This window comes from Perna viridis, chromosome 9 (assembly GCF_037379345.1).
Source record: "Perna viridis isolate PV_CMFRI_1.1 ecotype Kerala chromosome 9, ASM3737934v1, whole genome shotgun sequence".
Taxonomy (NCBI): Eukaryota; Metazoa; Mollusca; class Bivalvia; order Mytilida; family Mytilidae; genus Perna; species Perna viridis.
Genome location: NC_142453.1, coordinates 24,351,946 through 24,371,971, shown reverse-complemented (window position 1 = coordinate 24,371,971; position 20,026 = coordinate 24,351,946). Strand labels below are relative to the sequence as shown.

The window sequence follows — 20,026 nt, the reverse complement described above, 5'->3', positions numbered from 1 at the left end:
TGAATATTTGCTGTATGTCTTTGTTTCAAACCCTGAGCATATCTTATTCCTATGATACAAGTCGGTGGTATATTGGAATCACCTTGACGGTCCATCCAAATTTTATAGCAATTTGTATAGATGGGGCATATGTTGTGAGCAATTTTGAACATGACTAATATCAACTTCCTGTACGAGTAGGGGTATGCGTAGGTCGACCATGCATGCAACTTTATGTTCTGTACAAGAACTACTAGGAACATTGTCAAAAAATTTTTTATGTTTTATGAATTATCTTTATTGTATTAATATCAAATGCTTTCAGAGTTTTCTGTGATCTTTGTGTGAAATGTTTGAAATAATTGATGCACCTATAATTTTGTCCTTCTTGTAAATAAAATCTTGTCTAGTCTTTGACAAACAATTGCAATTATCTAGAAAAAATTAAAGTAGCCCATGAAGATAAATTATCTTTCATTGGATATTTTTTTAGTGATTCATTACAAAACATGTTTGACTGTTCAAATTTCATAACTTCAGGAGAGGAATATAGAAAGTGTCAAAACTGCCAAAGATGAGAGAGTGAGAGAAATCAGAAATGCTGTGGAATTGATGATAGCCAGATTAGAATCACAACTGAAATCTAAATTACTTACTTTAATGGGTAAGAATTACAGGTGAATTTCAAAGAGTTCAGATAACTTCATCATGACCTTTCCATGCAAAAATGATGAAGCTGTTACTTTTTTTTTTTTTTCAGAACAATCCTTTGATCTTATGTATTTTGTTAGTACATATAGTTTAGTGTGATATTTTGGCTTTACCTTTGAGGGATGGAGTAATTTTTACTCAAATGACATTTTACTTTGCTTAATGCATTGCCTAGTTCTTATATTGCTGATGTTTGAACCAATGGGAATATGTATGTCTTTTTGCAACCCAACTGTGCATCAGTGTTAAAAGTTCAAAGTCTTCCTAACTGCATACATCATCTCCCAATTTTTAGTTTGAGTCTGAGTTGCTCATTTGCTTTTGTTACTTTGTATATATGATTTTAGTTACTTCATGTTCTTTGTTGTGTATGTCTGTTTTCCATGTCTGGTCATTGTCCCTGGATTACATTCTTTTGAATACCGCTATAACCTTGGTTCCCTTGATTATTCTTTCCCATTCATGTCACTTCCGACAGAACAATTTTGAGCCATTCATCTCTCAGAGGATCTAAAAATGTAGATTTATGTCACTTCCGACAGAACAATTTTGAGCCATTCATCTCTCAGAGGATCTAAAAATGTAGATTTATGTCACTTCCGACAGAACAATTTTGAGCCATTCATCTCTCAGAGAATCTAAAAGTGTAGATTTATGTCACTTCCGACAGAACAATTTTGAGCCATTCATCTCTCGGAGAATCTAAAAATGTAGGATGTCATTGATGTTTCACCTTATTAATAATTTTGTTAAACTTGAATGATTTTCTCATTTCTTACGTCTTCGGAGAGTTTGACATGACAGGATTACAGACAGTAATATAACTAGAGCTATAAAAATGTTAATAAATAAGTATGATATTTGGTTGTTATAAAAAAGAAAACTGGTTTAAAATGGGTTTACAAACCATTGATACTCAAGATGATTTAAGATTCTGTAAATTCAGAATGTATTGCCTGCATTGCCTAATGCAGGTGTGTCATTTTCGTCAAAAATATGATTTTTTTTTTATGAGTTTTTGCAATTTAAGAAAGATTCGTTATTGTGTTAAAAAGCTATGACATGAATTTTATTATGGCAATGTGCATTTAAGTCAGTCACATTTTATGTAATAATACAAATGTTGCAATTTAGAAATTAAAATTTTGGGGAGATTAATTGCAGTTCATTGAATTATCTATGTTCCTCATATTCTTTCACTTTCAGGTCAGAGAAGTCACTTAACACAGGAAACAGAACTGTTAGAGTCTTTAATACAGAAAGTTAACCAGAAGTTAACTACATGTGGTAAAAATGAACTGATTAATATCAGCACTGAACTGGTTGAAATGTTCAAAGAGGTTCAGAGGAAACCTATGGCCTCCTTTGTCACTGCTGCAGTCCCAGCTGAATTTACTAGGTAATTTTTCATAGGAGTAAGGCCTTTAACATTTATTTAATTCACTTGAATAGATCATTTTTGGTGCATTCAAAGAGGTTCAGTGGGAACCTTAGGCTTCCTTTGTCACTCCAATCTCAGTTGACTTTACCAAGTAACTTTTCAAAGGAGTACCGGTAAGGCTTTAAGATTAGTCTAATTCACAAGAATAGATAATTTTGATACATGCGCACTATTTTCTTTAGCATACAAATTTTTAGGTTATTGATTTATCAAAATACCTTATGTCGCCTATCTATCACTGGAACTTCCCTACTATTTCTGAACACTACACAAAAATATAGTCCAAATGTAATACCTTTTATATCATTCAGTACCTCTTTTATAACCAGTAAATATTTTCTTACATTTATTCACATGAATAATATTCTATTATTTCTGCAAATAAAATTGAAATTTAGTCTTCTTGTCAACTGAAGATTTGAGGGACTCCTTTTTGGCCTTGAAAGGTCATATTTAGTAATAAATTTGTATTTAGGAAATTAAGTTCCTGCAGTAATGTGTCATGAAGCATAAAATATGTTAAGCATATTCCATTTAACACACTTATCAGTTAAATTTTCCAGCCTTTTATTAATAGTTAATCATTAATAAAGAGGAAGTGAAGAGCAGTGATTTTAACCAAGTAAAATTGGCAGAAAAATTCAAACGAATAAAAGTGTCAAGTTTTTGGAAATCTTATGTTCATTAAGGAAATTTTTTTTCTTAAGCTGAAATTGGTTTTAATTGAGTACATTGTATGATAAATAATCTGTTACTGTAGTTTTTTAATGTTAATGCAAATTAACTTTTGGAAAGTTTTAAAAATTAAGGAAAAAGGTGAAATGGAACAAAATTTGTATTTGTGTATGAAGTTGGATCAGAAGTATGGATTGACATCCGGTTTATACATATTAGGAAAAAACCGTTCTTGATATTAAATATGAAAAATGCAAATTTGTGATCCCAATTTTATTTTACATAATGTAATCTTAGAAACTTTGTTCATGCTACAATGTTCACAAGAATCAAATACCTCCAGTGCTGACAGCACTTTGATTATGACACTTTCATTGCAAGTAGAAAAGATTGCAGTATAAGATTGAATCATCATTCATTGGACAATGAAACCTATTTAAACCAAACATTGAATAATCCAGAAAACCTTTCTAAACCAGACATTGAATAATCCAGGAAACCTGTCTAAACAAAACATTGAATAATCCAGAAAACCTTTCTAAACCAGACATTGAATAATCCAGAAAACCTGGCTTAACCAGACATTATTAAAGTCCCTTTATATCAATTATAATTTATTCTAACCTTGATCAATCAGACACCTATTTAAATCCAAAAGGGGACCAGTTTAGACAGGTTTCACTGTACCATAGATGCCAACCTGTATGAATTTCTGGTTGAAATACAGTCAACAGTCTATTATTTGCAGATTTCTGATTATTTCCAGTCCGAAGCGTCCCCAGTTTAGTTGGTTTGTTTGTTTGTTGGGGTTTAACGTCCGAGCAGCAATACTTCAGCTATATTCAGACGATCCCCAGTTTAGAAAACTTGTTCTTATAACATAGACACTTTGCCGAGACTATTCAAATAAGCACATGTGGGTTTTGGATCATTCAGTACATTCCAGATTCACGGATGTTATAGATCTTTGTTAAGAAAAATCTTATTGATTCAGAGTAATGAACGAAACATATTTTTGTCTGAAGACATTTTTGAGATGTTCATTTCAATTTTTATGATGATTACTGACAAAAGTGCCAAATTATGAATAACACAATTCTTTTGTACCGATTGTATCAAAAAGTGGTTGACAACTGTGCAGTACTTTAGTAGTTAAAAATGAGATTTAATCATGTAAAACAAACATTTTATGAAATATATATATGTACTTGTTAAATACTTTTTCATTGAAGAAGGAATCTCAAATTTAAAGCAGTTTCATTTCTATTTTTCTATAGTGAGATTGTACCACCTTATGATACCAGTACATTTGTGATGAAAAACTTCAGCGTGCTACAGCAGAGAGCTGATCCAGTGTACAGTCAGCCTTTGAATGTTTCCGGACTAAGCTGGAGACTTAAAGTTTACCCAGTAAGTTCAGACTCCTTTACTGTAAAATTACAACTGCTAGGTTTTAACAACTGTATACCATATGGCAGGTGTAAAATTAGTCAAAATTGTATACAACAAAATTTTGTGTTTTTTTTTTTTTTTTTTTTTTTTTGATGGATGCTATGTGCTTGCACCATTAAAATAAAACTTTGAAAAAGAGTATAAATACATAGTTGGATGCTTCCATTACTCTTTTGAAAAATTCCAATTTTCTTGGAAAATGCTTCCTGCAACTTGTGTGGTACGTCCAAATTTTTGTGATGATATTTGATCCATATCAGCATTGTGAAACCAATCCTGTCTTTTTAGTATAAGACTTTAAATATTTTGATCAACATTTTTTCTTTATACACATGTATATGTTTATGGGAATTGGTAGAAAACCTACTTAGCTGTGAAAAGTTGCTTATTTATTGTGTTGCCTAAGTGTCAATAGACGTACCTTTCCTGTGCGGGGGCATCGTTTCTAGGGTAGTCCTGCTTTGTGTGTTTGGCTACACAGGCAAATGTGCCACACATGAGAATCAGATAGTTTGCATCATATGATTATCATATGAATCAAGCACCATAAGATAATCATATGAATACCACATGTTAAATATCATATGATTGTCATATGATTATCATATGTGGCACATTTGGTTGTGTATACAGTTGTGTCCGTGTAAAGTGGAGGTGCATCACATTGTCTGGTTTATCATTAGTGATGCTTTGTCAGTGAAACACAAATATACCTCAGAAACTTGGTAGCAATATTCTATCCCTTCACAGAAAAGATTGAATTATTATCATGTAACTTTTATTTGCTAGGATGGTAATGGAGTTGTCCGAGGAAATTATCTGTCAGTATTCCTAGAGCTATCAGCTGGTCTGTCAGAAACATCCAAGTAAGTGGCATTCAAGCCAAAAGAAAGCATTTTATTAAATGGCAATGCTTGGAGCATGACAAAGACCAGTACAAGTCAATTTTGAAAAAGAAAAAGAATTGTGTTGTATTGTTTCTAATGTGCCCCCCTTTTTTCTAAGGAAGACATTTTGATTCTGTCTTGTCCGTCTGTCTGTACATCAAATACTTTGTTTTTTCTCCCATGTTTAAATATATTTTGTTTTCAACTTCACAGTAATTTTTTTTTTCACAGTAAACATGTTTTTAATCCAGTTCTTGTCGTCTTCAAGAAATAGTAAGTTTAACAAATTTTAAAAAAGTTTAAATGAATAAATATAAACATTTCAAAGAAGTGCAACTGAATATTGATAAAAATGTCTTCATTTTCTAGGGGTTTTTTTTACATATTTTTGTAGGAATACCATAATTGAAAATACTTAATTTAAATTGTGTTCTTCAGATACGAATACAGGGTAGAAATGGTACACCAAGCTAGTCGTGACTCCAGTAAGAACATTGTACGGGAGTTTGCCTCAGACTTTGAGGTAGGTGAGTGCTGGGGATACAACAGGTTTTTCCGCCTAGATCTTCTTGCCAGTGAAGGATATCTGGATACAGAAACAGATACACTAGTACTACGATTCCAAGTCAGACCTCCAACTTTTTACCAGAAATGTAGGGACCAACACTGGTAAGTATTTTTGTAATCCAAAAATTTTGAAAACTATAGACCTACGAAGTGGAAGGCTATTGATTCATTCCAAATTAATCTCTGTACCATTTTGAATGTACTTTAAAATCAGTCAACCAAATCTCTTTAATATTGTACAGGTTAACCACAGCACAGTGCTTACTGGCATAGCACAGCTCTTCTGGCCTGCCTCCAAAATTATGGCACAGTGCCCATAGTGCATTCTAACTAAAATTAATTACTGATAGAACAGTCCTAAGAAATCATAGCACTGCGAAGTACAGGGCTATAATAGTCTGGGAGAATGCTGGTTAAACAGATGATTACTGCAAGTTAATAAATTATTTCATGCTTTAATTCTTGTGATTTTGTCAGTAAAGTGTTCATAGCTTTTGCAAATTTGAATAAAAAACACACATTAGTTGTGTCAAAAGTTTTAATTATTACAATTTATAATCAGTAGAATTTTTTAAAATAATAAAAACATTGCAATAATTTCAGAATTTATAGTAGTAAAATCATGTTCAGAATGTAAAGAAACTGCTTGGAAAGTCTTTATAAGTTAACATGATTATATTAGATAGGGTCTGTAGTATGTTCTTGCTGTTGTCCTTCTAAACAGAAATATGCATGATGAATATTTTGTAGGTATATTAACCAGTTAGAGTTTTATCAGAGCCAATATATGACGCAACTAAATGACATGCAAGAGGTATGTTATTTGTCTTTTTACTTGTCTTTGTAAGAATTGTGCAAATTGTGTAATATGTGAAAAAAAAAGGTAGATATTTTTATTTTTGTTATTAAGTTGCTTTATAGGTCTATATTATGAAATGTATAATTATTCATTTCAATCTGTCTGCTCTCAAGAGATAATTCAGATGGAAAATCCAACAGTTTCTATTGTATTTTAGTGACATTTACAGAATTATCTCCCTTAATTTTGAATTCTACAGTACATTCTATACAATTTTTTTCTCTCCTATATAATTTTTATCTCCTATGAGCATGGGTTACATGAAAAGCCACATGTTAATTTCTGTTAACTATAACATTTTAAACAAAATATAAAAAATAAAAATACATGTATGTAGGCTTTCCAACCATGAATCACATTTTGCATGATTCTTTTCTGGAGTGCTACTTAGTTACTTATCCTCTACAACCCTGCTGGGAAATAAGCCCCAAAAAAAGATTAGTCTTGTTTACTGTTATCAGCAAGGGAAAAATAGCATAGGTAGGAAGGGAAATTATTTTATTTTCAAAAACATTTTACTTTGCGTAAATGGGAAAGCAATCTAGACTTTAAATTGTATTTAGGTAGGTAAGGTAGTGGGAAACAGATTTATAATTTTTGGTTTGGCCTAAGGCACCAACGAGCTTCCTGTGTATCAATGAGGTCTATTTTCAGATTTCACTGTCTAGTCATACATCACACTTGTAAATTTAATTTTGTGTTGGTGTAACAAAAAAGTTGTTGCTACTTTGTATTGAGAAAAAGACTTCATCCAAATGTTTTATGGCTGTTCCAGTAAAACATATGAGGTACATGGGGAAGACACTTTTATTCTTTGTATATGGGTTGGTATTAGGTCTCTTCCCAAAATATAGAGTTTAATACAAAACATCACTAGAACTTCTATGGGTGACTTTCTTGGTGAAAGGTGCCTCCCCAGGGGTACCTCATGACATTTGATAACTTCATCTTAAAGGATGCTTAAATACTGAAAAGAATGTTTTTTCTCAAGGGAAATGCATTATTTTGTTAAAACAAAAAACAAACAAAAAATAAGACTTCTTATTGAGTACTGGGTAACTATCAGTTTCTATCCCTGTTTGCAGATAAAAAAAGATATTCAGTATCAGTGTATTTGAAATTCATTTTATTTTAGATTGTCTTTAATCCTCTTTTTTCACAGCAGTTGATTCTTCCTTTTTTCAGAGGTTGCTTCTCATTGAAATGTCAAGGAGGTCAAAGAGAGGGACCTCAGCAGAATCACCTCTGCCTCTTATTGAGGCTCATGGAGGTGACAATCCAGCCACCAAGCACCCTATACTACATCCCAAACCATTACACCCTGGGACTGGGTCTGAGATAGAGATAGAACATTCAGACAATGATAATGGTGACGTCACGTCTGATAATGACACTACAGATTCAAATGAGGTATAGATAGTTTAGGTCTGCCTTCCTTCAAGTTTAAAGTGGAATTCAGATTTTCATGTTTGTCATGCAATTAGAACCAATGAATACAATTCTTATTGTTCCCCCCATAAAATCATCGCGCCCCGTGCAGGTTGGGGTGTCAATAGAATAGGCCTGCAGCAGCTCTAAGCTTGTCCTAAAATGCGACTAAATAGTGCTCAGAAACCTAGCCGGGGGCTAGACGCTCTGCCTACAGAGCAACTGGGATGTGTGCCCCAGGTGGTGGAATGGGGTCCCCCTGGCGTGTTACATGCTGGGGTTGTCAGGCTATAATACGGAAAACCTGACCGCAAACCATAGTGGTGCACTGTGTTGGGAAAGATGCCACGTTCCTCACTCACGAAAGAACCCTGCTGTGGTATTCGATAGGAATAGGAACCTTTGCACTCCACCACAGGAGGCTAAATTGCCCGACCTTACCCATCTCTCCCTTTTTCTAGTGGCAATCAAAATTTTTCAACCATATTATTGTTGTGTCCCATCCCTTTTTTTCATTTCATCATTTCATGTTCATTTCATCATCCATTTCATGTTCATTGTCTAAATATAGCTGAAATATTGCTGCTCGGAAGTTAAACCCCAACAATCAATCAATCAGAAAATCATCGCACTTTTGGTTTGAAAATTCCACAATTTGAGAACAGAAATCACTTTTAAAGCTTGATGCAGTGTAGGGTTTTATACATCTAAAAACTTTTTTAATTACATTTGGCTCCCTGGAACTACTCTCCTTCAATATGTGATAGGTTTTAGAAAATTGTATATACTTACAGGGATTAAGTGAAGGTGATATAGATGATCTAGAAGAGACCAGAATGGTACTGGAGGAACAAGTCTTGGTACCCACTGAAAACAATGATGAGAACGACATTGATGAAGAAACCATGTATGTTCTTGTTAACTTTGCTATGAATTTTTGAGAGCTGATTTTCTTCTGTTTTAATGCAGAATTCTGCTTTTTTCAAATCAAGATTTTTAATGTTATTATTCTTTTTATACCCCCTACTTTGAGGGGTGTCCATCCTTCTCTCCATACTTTTTCCTTCCTTCCTTCTGTTATGCATGCAGTGCCTATCTCTTAAGGGGTCCCCATACACAACTGAATAAAATTTAATGAAACTTTCACAGAATCTTTTTTACTTACTCACATTGTGCACCTCCTTTTTGAGATTCTGACCCAAACTAATTTGGAATTTTTACTAGAGTAAAAATTCCATGCATGTGTCATGCATATGCACATGTATGGCATTTTACCTGTGTATACTTACATGTATGTGTAATATGCTGTCACTGACTGAATATTAACTTTTTGTTGTGACATCACACATATTACATTGTATTGAAGTTGCAGGGGTATGACCTCAGTGAATCTAAAACATTATTTTTATGGTTGAAAACATTATCATTATTCATTTTTTTTTTTTGCAGTTTAAAAAACAATAACAGTGCACTGACTTGACAAAAACTTTGAATAATGAATTGGCTCAAACCAAAAATGCCTGGCACAGCCTCATTTTCACATTTTCTAAGCCTTATCAGTATACTGTAAACCTACTAATTTTTACAGTGTACTTATATTTGCAATTTTCACAGTGCACATAAACAAAGTGAAAAATAATACCTGCAAAATTGACTTTTAACCCTATATGTATATAACACTAATCATTTTTTGTACAGCGAAAATTTATACTTGAAAATATGTTCACTTGAAAGAATTCACAAACCTAATACGTTTACAAGTATCTGTTTTATGTCAAGTCAGTGTACTGTTGTTGTCTACGTACACGTAATAAAAAATTAACAATTGCAGGTCATAACTCATAGATTTTTCCTGATTCTGATATCTTAACGAGTTAAGATGAACATTATACTTTAATCTATCTACATGTATGAGTATGTGTTTTTAGGTCATTAGATAATGATGTTGAAAACAACATGAGGTGGGAGGAGAATGACCTTGACAGATTAGGAGCTCACGGTACCACTCACAAGTCTATGTCTAACATCACAGGGACAGAGAAGTATGTGATCATTTATTCATAACTATAGGTTGATTTTATTTGTAACAAGCCTTCTGATTGGCTGTCTCCTCTTGAGCAAACTAGGTTATTTGTATAACCAGGTATGGTACTGTGACATCATAAATGTTAATCGATTTGCAGTCCCCAATTCAAATAATCCCAAAGAAAATATTGTTTTAAAAATTAATCCTTTTTTAACAGGTTATAGGAAATAACCTGGTTTGGGCGAGTTTACATTTTTATAAACCGTGAGGCAGTTTATGAAAACAAACTGCCCCAAATCAGTTATTTTGAAATCTGTTAAAAAATTTTAAACATTCCTCAAATAGTAAGGATTCATCAAAGTTTCAGGAAGATTCCTTAGTTCCAGTACTTGGAAGCCTTTGAACCCTTTCAATTTTCAATTAATTTGGGAAGTTTAACTAAGAAGTTTTAATTTATTCTCTGTATCACATTCTAAGTTTTTGGTGTTATATTAAAACAAAAATGTCCTTCCTTCTTTGCATCTTAATATGAAAGTTGAGTAAAATATGTCAATATGCACAGAGGATGATTGTCGGGTGTTTCTAAGGCATCTTAAGTTGTTGTGGTGGATATCCTTTTGGTACCTGTTCACAGTTCTTTTTTTTTTGTAGGGCGAGCATTCCAAACTAACCATAAAATCTTTTGTTTTGTTCCTGTATTTGTGTGTTGAAGTATTATTTCAGATGTATTTGAACTCAAATCTATCTTGACATTACAGAGGTGAAGATGATGAAGCCTTGATCCGACAGCTGTTTAAAGAGAAGGCCTCTGACACCAGGCCATGGTCGGCTGCTTTTGGGGGTATGTATGGATATTTGGTTCCACTCCCACATTGTGGAAGAGTCTGTTTGTCTTCCATCTTAAGTACCAGTATTTACAAAAATCAGGCAGGAGGTGATTCATGCATTTTACAAACCCTTTAAATCACTTAAATTTTCTTTGTCAGTAACTGTCCTGAAACAGGTACAGACCACATAACTAGTCTTAGTTTGTCATTTGGTTGTTTCACTTTGAGATAAAAATTATATAATTTGTGTATAATATTTTTCGTGAGTTATCGTTCTTGATCTGGTTGAATTGTGTGGGAGATGAATGTATCTCTCAAACAATCTCACAACTAAATGCACATCCATTTGTAGAAATGACAGTAGCTCTATGAAATGTTTGCATTAGAGTCCTAAAAAGCATTGTTTGTTGGGATATATCTGCCACATGAATCACCTCTATCATTGGCATATGGATTGGTGCCTAATATGAAATGCAAAAAATTTAACAAGCTTTGGAAGATAATTGGAAAGACTAACGTACCTGTTTTTGTGCTCAATTCTATGTTAATTAGTTTAATTAGCTTCCTTACACTCAATGTTCCAAACTGATACTTCAAAAGTTACCTTATTAATTTTGCTGTACATTTGGCAAAGCACTATATACACTCAATTAACTTTGTTGCAGATGGTTCTGGTGACAGACTTGGACTGAGTCCCGACTGGTTCGAGAAAGTACAAGCTGCCCTCCACAAGAAGAAAGAGGACCGATCTAAGTCAAAGAAAAAGAGTTCTTTGTCCACAGATAATGTCCTAGAACACATTCATGCCAGATTTTCTGAACTGGCAGCTTCAACCCTAGCAGCTGCTAATGCTGCAGTTACCAATGAGATTGAAGCTAGAGCTATCGTGAAAAGTGAAAAGAAAGGTTTGATTTTTTTTGGTTTTTTTTTGTGATAAAATTGGATGTGCCTCTGAATGTTCCCTTGTTTAATTGCAATGAAACATTTGTAAATTGTTAAATTGTTTCTTTGATGATGAAAAACAAATATGGTGATAGGTGTACACTTTTTGGCAAACAATTTTAAACTATTTTATTAGATTGATCTATTTAAAGTTAAACTGGTCATACACTTTCATTTAAGAATTGTTCAGTTAAAGTTTATAAACCAATGTATTATACCATTAGAAGCAACAACTTCTTGTTTGAAGACCTGCTTTTAATTTTAACCATGTTCTAAATTTGTGATATTAGGGTATCAGGACAAGCAGTTGGCATTGTCTCACAGATTTCTATTCTGTAAGAATGTATTGTCAATTACCATGATTTAAAAGTGCTCCATCATACTAAAATTCATCGTAACCAGATTTGTTATATCCAGATGATGAATTATACATAGAATTAATAACACAGTTGACACAAATTTTATCACAGAACTTAAAGAGATATCACAGTAATTTATTTATGTTTTACTGTATTGCTTAATCACTTTACAGTTGATAAAAAGCTTAAGATGCAGACTCCTGTGTCAGAATCATCATCGAGTGTACAGGCAGACAGACCTGATATGACAAGAGTGACCAAAGACACCAAGCATGGCCAGTCTGTGAAAGGGTCTTCCAGTGAAGATAGGCTTCCTGTCGTGAAGAGAATCACTGCTGCCATGAATAGGCTGAGCTTAGATACAGCTCCGAAGAAAGAGGAGAAGAAATTTCACAGCAAGATGTTGTCTTTGGCAGGTAAAGCATGTACTATTACATGTATGTCTTCCATTTTGCCACAATACATTGGGATTTGGATGGAGAATATAATAGGATCAGATTCTCCGGAGTGGTTTTAGTGCAGGGCTCTAAATTACCTATTTCATGTTATGCATGGCATATGAAATTTAGCCCAAGGAATGTTTCATCTGCAGGTTTTCCATGTTGATATGTAATGTGCAGAAAGCAGATCATTTCTTAAATTCTAGAGCACTGCAATGATTTGTTGATGGATTTGATTCATCAGAAAATCTGTAATAGGAATTGCTTTTTGTATGTGAAGCAGGTATACAATATCTATATTGCAAGCTTAACCATGTTTTGCATGCTTCAACAAAAACTAAAGAATGAAACCCGTTATGGTTTTTGTTTTGAAAGTATTTATAAGAGTGGATGATGCCAAAACACCATGATCATAAATAGATGTACAGAATTTCTAGTGGAAAACTCAACTCTGATGATACATATATTTGTTTCTCAGCTACTCACCATTGTAATCTTATTTTTTTTTTCAATTATTTACCAGTTATATAATAATTTTGTAACTTGCATTATATTATTACAGCTGAGCCAAAGTTAGAAGAGAAAGCCACTAACGAGAAAGTTCATGACATTTCCACAGACCAACATTCACTATCAAGTACACTAGAGGAAGGATCATTAACTGATACATCCTTTGATGCATACCACGACCTACCAACATCTCAATCATACTCATCTTCCATATCCGTCAAAACTAGGTCAGTATTTATAAATTACCAAACCTGTCATCCTTATCTGTCAAAATTAGGTCAGTGCTTGACCATTCTCATCATCCATATCTGTCAAAATTAGGTCAGTGCTTGACCATTCTCATCATCCATACCTGTCAAAACTAGGTCTTTCTACTTCCTACTTCCTAAACAGTGCTATCAAACCTTACACTTAAAGGGATCATAGAGATTAGTAGATGTGTCTGGTTGAAAAATATCTTATTTTCAGTTCCAATTTCTACAGATCACATCACATAAAATTGAAGATTCTGAGGATTTAAAAAATATGTAACTTAAGGAGATTTTTTCTTATTTACATGTAACATGTCCCACTTCTTTTATTTTCCTGCCATGATTGTAATTCTGGTGCACAAAATCAAAGATTTGTCTCGGATATTCTTTATTTCAGTCAACCCTCTGAAGATATGAGTGGAAATAAAAAGAGGAAAGATTCAAATGAAAAACCTTCATCTGGTGCTAGTAAAGATTTAGGTAAGATACTTTTAAATTTTCTGCAAATACTGTACGTGTATTAATTTTCAGGATTTTTGCAGTGGACAGAAAACCGCGAAAATGGATTTGTTAACACTATATATCGCTAACCATTTTTTGATACAGCAAAAATCGATACCCACGAATATGTTCATTTAACAAAATCCACGAAAATTAATGTTTTCAGTAGATCTAATGGACTGATCAGTTGACTCATAAATAGGGCCCTGCTACTGTGTGGTAGATGCCCTATAGTAATTAATTAGTAACCAGTCCTGTCTAGGCTGTTACTTTTTGTCATTGGTGTATGCTTTTGTTATCGGGCATGAGGGTAGATAAGAGCAATTAGATGTGTGCTCGTACTGTGGTTGATGACCTTTGACCTTGAACTTTGACATAAAGGTCAAACTAATGAGTTTGTAAGTTTTGCATGGTAAATTGAATGTTCTGTGCATGCCTGTACTACAGTGGGGCCTACAAAGATGGATTCCATTTCAATGGTATCTAGTTTATTCTAAAAATTATAGACAGATTTTCTTTTTTTTTTGTTTTGAAAAAATGGCATGGAGATTAATAGAAGAAAATGACATTAATATTAGATGATAAAGGTAATGATTCCTTTTATGATAGGAAGTGATAGGGACCGTAGTATTGGTTTGAAGATAGGAACAATTGACAATACATGACAGGTCTATTGTGGTAGCATTCAAAAATCTTTGTCAGTCCTTGGAGGTTCTAGTGTCAAATTTACAATAAAGTTAAGAATGAATGGTAACAATCTGAATCAAATGCTATATTCCCACTGAACCAATTGCATACCTTGTTACCAGAGGTCAAAAGGTTTATACTTTTTTTTCTAGCAATGCAAATTTTGTCATATACATGTACTGTTCTTGATATCAGTTATATGGTGTTGGTATATTATTTTACCACTTATATTCAGGTTTACCCTGGTCATACAGCTTCTTGTCAAAGACATCAAACTCTGATAAAGACATCAATGTTCCATCAGCATCATCATCTGCTACTTCAACTGGTTCCACATCTAAATCTCAGAAGGAGAGCAAACCAGACTCAGGAGAAGATAGGACCAGTAGTGGCATGTCAGAAGATAAAAATGATGAAAGGTAAGAAATTGACTTGAAACAAGAAGTCAATTGTTAAAGGTTAGAGATTACTATCATTCCCTATTCAAGGAAACGAGTGATATATTGGAATCAACTTACATGTTTTTTTGTCCATCTTTCCATCCTAATTTCTTTGCAGTCATCTAGACTTCCAATTGGTGGATTGATTTCAGATTTAGAATGTAGCATCATGTAGATGGGGCTTAGTTGTAAGATGGATTGATTTCAGATTTAGAATGTGACTTTATATAGATGGGGCTTAGTTGTTAGCGATTTGGTTGATGTCGTACTGTAAACCAACTTATTTTTGCAACTACTTACTTTCACGTTGTGCTGTCATTGTCTAATTTCGTGAAGCTTTATTTTTGCGTTTATAATAAAATAATTGCTTGAACATATAAGATAGTGCCTAAGTATGCTTTTTCGTGATTATTCATTTTCGTGATAATTCTACGTCTGAGAAAGTCGTGAAAAATTAGTTGGTTTACAGTATATCAACTTCCTGTTTCTGAGGATTGCTTTAACATTGGGAGTATACTTAGCCAGACAACATATGCAACTTCATGGGATTATTCAGTTGATATCAGAGGCAGATTTAAAATTTTGATATTTTTATCATTAAATATTCTTGTTGACTAATTTGTTAATCCCTTTATAATCTAGTGACTTGTCAACTTACATAACTTATAAAAAAAAATTGAGTTATGAAAGTTATTTTCAGTTCTGATTTGCAAGATTACTATGGTACAGTTTATACAAATGTCAGTCTGTCTGTTGTGTATATATTGCACCTCAACTTGAGAACCCCTCATTTAAAACTTGCATTATTTATTATGAGGGCCTAATGATCTGTATACTTTTTAATTTTTTGTTGATGAGTAATGGCAGCTGCTTAGTTTGCTTCAAGGTGAGATGGGCTTATCATGTGCTCATTTCACAGATGTTTAGTAAGCAATTATTTGAAGGTAAAAAAACTGGTTTTGATTGTATCAATTTTATTTTACAGATCTGATCATGACGATGGAGATGACTCTTTGTGATGATAATTGATGTTTCTATAAATAGATCAGTAAGTATTAGCCTTGACCTTTGTTCTATTCATCTTTCTCTTTAAATCTGATTTCATTAATATTAGGAAAATAAACGACTTAAATTCGATGACTTTATGAGAGATGCCCAGAATTTTCACAGAAAATCACATGGGTCTATAGAAAGTTCTTGATCAGATTTTTTTTTAGAATTTCTATTTGTCTTCTTACACAATGTAACCATGAATGTGAAAGGATCTATGCTCTTACTGTCTTAGATGTTTCAAGGAACTTTGAGACTACTGTTTAGAATTTCAGTCATGATTTTTTTAAAACAGAATTCTGCTTTTTCAAATCCAGATTTTACAATTCTTTTTTCTTCTTTTCTTACCATGTATTTACTTTGGATATGCAAATTTCCATTTCTTTGTTGGCTTTGTAAAATCTCGTCAGGGACTCTAAGATTTTACAAGAACTTTTGGAGTTGATGTTTTACCACCAATAATTGATTATGTTAATGCATATTTAAATCCTACATGTATCTTAATTAAATTTCTCATTTCAATAATTTATTTTTCCTGAATAGTGATATGAACTAACAAAATGATAAATGCAATAAATTTATTGTCAATTATTATGTAGATGGCAGTGATTTATAAAATGTTCCCTATTTAATGATTTTTTGTAATTCATATTGAGAAATAAATTTCATAATTTCACTTAGACTTTCTCCTGCCAAAATGTCACAACACAAATATCAATCCACAAAACACAAATTCTAATTAATTTTAAAAAATAGCAATTAATTATGGAGAAAATCTTTATAATAAACAGAATAATCAATTGATAATCCTTGATAACAAAAATATAACCCTGGCAAAGAAGACTTGAAGATATAACCTTTGCACGGAACATGTTCGGCACACGTATTGAAACTAGGCATTGAGCCGTGTTCGTTACCATAGTTTGGTTATTCTTTCTTTCCAATTAATCATTCTATTACGATTTAATTTGTTTCATTTTTAGTATTTTTTTACATGAGTCATGTGATAAAGGATTTTGAAAGCAGATGGTGTCAGTGAAGTCAAGCCAGATGAAGTTGTACTTAATAGCTGTGTACATGTACATGTATTCGACATTTTTCACTAGTGCCAAGTCTTGATATAGTGCAAGTATGTGTAGGCATCAAGCAAATTCAGTTCTTTTTACAGTTTACATGATCTAATTTATTAAATCTTAGGCATATGCTGTGACAAACGTTGCCATTGTACTGCATCCAATCCGAAATGTTACAATTCATTATTTTATAGTACTTATAACTTATCGAAATCTGTTTAAATTTTATTTTAAAGTCTCATCAGGTGAAATGGGTCGTTGTACTGATTTTGATGATTTCACTGTTTGAACTTTGACCTAATTGTCTTTTGCTGTGATTTATTTGACTGATCTGGCATTTTTTCCGTTCAGTGGTTAAATTATGATTCTACAAGTTTTTGAACTATGATTTCACGGATTGAACTATGATTTCATGCATTGAACTGTGGTTTCAGTATTGAAATTTAATTTTAGTGATTGAATAATGGTTTCAGTGTTTATGATAATGATATCAAGGGTTGAACTATGGTTTCAGTGATTAAAGTATGATTTCAATGATAACTTTGGTTTCAATGATTAAATTATGATTTCAATGATTGAACTATGGTTTCTGTGATTGAATTATGATTTCAGTGATTGGACTATGTTTTCAGTTCTTGAAGCATGATTTTAGTGATTAGACTATTTTTTTCACTGATTGAAATGTGGTTTCAGTGATTATAGTAGGGTTTTAGTGATTGAACTATGATTTCATTGATTAAATCATGATTAGGTATTTTGGATTTGTAATGTATAAAGAAAGGTGGCATAGTCAATCATTTTTAGCTTGTGTTTTGTTTTTTTGCATGTGTGATAGAGAATGGAAACTTGTGTGTGTAGTCAATAGGGTTTGTAAGTCTTGTTCTAATTTCATTTTCCTTACTGGAATTTTTGATATAGAATGTATTGAAATCCAAAGACCTATCTGCATTGTATTGTTTACTTCCAGGATCTCAGGACGCTACATTAAAATACAAAATCTTCTATTCATTGCTTTTCTTAACACTTTTGTCATGTAGAAATACATATTTGTCATTTTTATTGATATTTTTACACAGAAAAATGCTTAACTTTAATTCTGAACTCAGTACTTTGTAAATGACAAAGTTTCCATGCATTTGAATGGTAGATTAGGACCCATTCTCTTGAAACCACGGAGCCACATGACGAGACTTACATGCCCTATGGAAACAATGAATTCTAAGAACTGTTTGGTTGAGACCAGCTTGTGTCTGATTCCATTTGTCCATTTTACATTTCATGTTTATCTTCTGATATCTGTGATACACGTTAAAATTTTAGTGTGCAACTGTGTTTAGAATACTAAAAGTAGTAAATTTATTGCCATTAGACAAGCCTTAGGATCATTTTGTGAAAGGTTTGCCAATATCATCATTTTTTTTTTAGTTTTTGTTTTGCCTGCAACAAATGTCTTGAAAGGCAAGAATAAGATATTATTTTTTTGGGGTCAGCATTAACAGTAAGATTTTCACGTTTAGTTTTCTTATTAGGTCAGTTTGATATGATCCACTTTTGCTAGGTCAATCATTTTTAAATAAAAATGTCCATGTGCAACAGGCAAGACTTTAACCTGTGATAACAGTTTTTTTTTTTGTCAATTTTATTCCAGAAATAAATTTGTAACAGAAAAGTTTTCTTCATGTTTTTTGATGATGTCATAATGATAAATATAGTATTGCTTTCCTTACTATAGAAGGACAATAACACAAATAATACAGAGTTGATTTGATTGATTTTTAATTCTAATTCTCATCTTTTACATTACTTGAATTATTTAAAAACCATATTTTTTGTCAGTGGGTAAGGGAGGGGAGTGAAATATATCAAAATTGAAGGTGTGTTTTCTTGCTTCAACATGAGTTAGAAAAATACGTTAAGTTTCTTAAAGTTCATTTAGATATAGTGCCATCTTTTCCTCTTTTTCGCAATTCTTTCTCACTTTAGACATTTCCTTTTTAAGCTGGAGAACAAGTTCTGTTTTGCTGAGCTGTCAACTTGTTTTAAATTATCTCTCCATGATCATTCACCTAATATTTATTTTATACTTATTTTTTGAGTGCAATGATAGTAGTGCATGTGAAATTTTTATTACAAATTCAGCATTTAGTCTTACTTGAATATAGAAAGGCTTACAATGTCACTGTATAGGGCAAGATGTCCAAAGTAAAACATGGTGTTTTGATGTAGATGAGACAAGAATTGTTATATTTATTTTTTTGTGTTTTGTCACATATCAGTGCTATGTTTCAAACATTCAACTATTGTGATATTTTTTTAAAAATTAAATGTGATGTTTTACTTATCTTTGTTTTTCTTGTCTTTGTGCAATTGAACAATCATTGTCCAATTGGATTCCAGGTTTACTACCCCTTTTAAAAGTGGGGTATATAGTCATCCATTCTTCTGTATGTATTTCCTTCCAGTTTGAGAGGGGTACTCACATCTCACCATCACTCCTCCTATACTAAATGGAATTCAATGAAACTTTCACAGAATTTCTACCATATTACATATTCCCTTTGGACCCCTCTTATTTTAGAATCACAGATTGCAATAATTTCTACTGTTTTATGAAGGCCTAATCAATCCACTTACCCTACAGGTGCTCCATGTCCATGCTCCCAGTTTTTAGTTTGAGTCCGAGTTGCTCATGTATTTTGTTGCTTTGTATGTATTATTTTGGCAATTTCATGTTTTTGTTGTGTGTGTCTGTTTTCCATGTCTGGTCTTTGTCCCTGGATAACATTAGGGATGATTTTACAATGTCTTCAAACAAGGGGGAAATGAGCAAAATTGGAAGTAAATATACATTAAAAAAAGAATCATCGCAGTAAAATCTGGATTTGTTATAGCGGAATTCCACTAAAAAGTGGAAAAAAATC

General features: G+C 32.6%; 1 protein-coding gene across 2 annotated transcripts in view; it reads left to right on the top strand.

The window, feature by feature from the left end:
• Positions 1 to 19,446, top strand: part of LOC148607450 (E3 ubiquitin-protein ligase TRIM37-like) — a 32,048-nt gene extending 12,602 nt beyond the window's left edge. The window contains exons 7-23 of one of the 2 annotated variants that reach the window (XM_088545016.1): positions 520 to 643; positions 1,897 to 2,089; positions 4,084 to 4,216; positions 5,048 to 5,124; positions 5,584 to 5,814; positions 6,463 to 6,526; positions 7,757 to 7,981; positions 8,794 to 8,906; positions 9,928 to 10,041; positions 10,784 to 10,866; positions 11,518 to 11,757; positions 12,327 to 12,569; positions 13,156 to 13,330; positions 13,752 to 13,834; positions 14,778 to 14,961; positions 15,968 to 16,030; positions 17,016 to 19,446. In XM_088545016.1, the coding sequence (XP_088401142.1) occupies positions 520 to 643; positions 1,897 to 2,089; positions 4,084 to 4,216; positions 5,048 to 5,124; positions 5,584 to 5,814; positions 6,463 to 6,526; positions 7,757 to 7,981; positions 8,794 to 8,906; positions 9,928 to 10,041; positions 10,784 to 10,866; positions 11,518 to 11,757; positions 12,327 to 12,569; positions 13,156 to 13,330; positions 13,752 to 13,834; positions 14,778 to 14,961; positions 15,968 to 16,001 (2,316 nt within the window). In that variant the 3' untranslated portion in view covers positions 16,002 to 16,030; positions 17,016 to 19,446. Of the gene's footprint in view, positions 1 to 519; positions 644 to 1,896; positions 2,090 to 4,083; positions 4,217 to 5,047; positions 5,125 to 5,583; positions 5,815 to 6,462; positions 6,527 to 7,756; positions 7,982 to 8,793; positions 8,907 to 9,927; positions 10,042 to 10,783; positions 10,867 to 11,517; positions 11,758 to 12,326; positions 12,570 to 13,155; positions 13,331 to 13,751; positions 13,835 to 14,777; positions 14,962 to 15,967; positions 16,034 to 17,015 lie in introns of both variants that reach the window. The other variant, XM_088545015.1, reaches the window with a different exon arrangement.
• Positions 19,447 to 20,026: the final 580 nt, after the last annotated feature.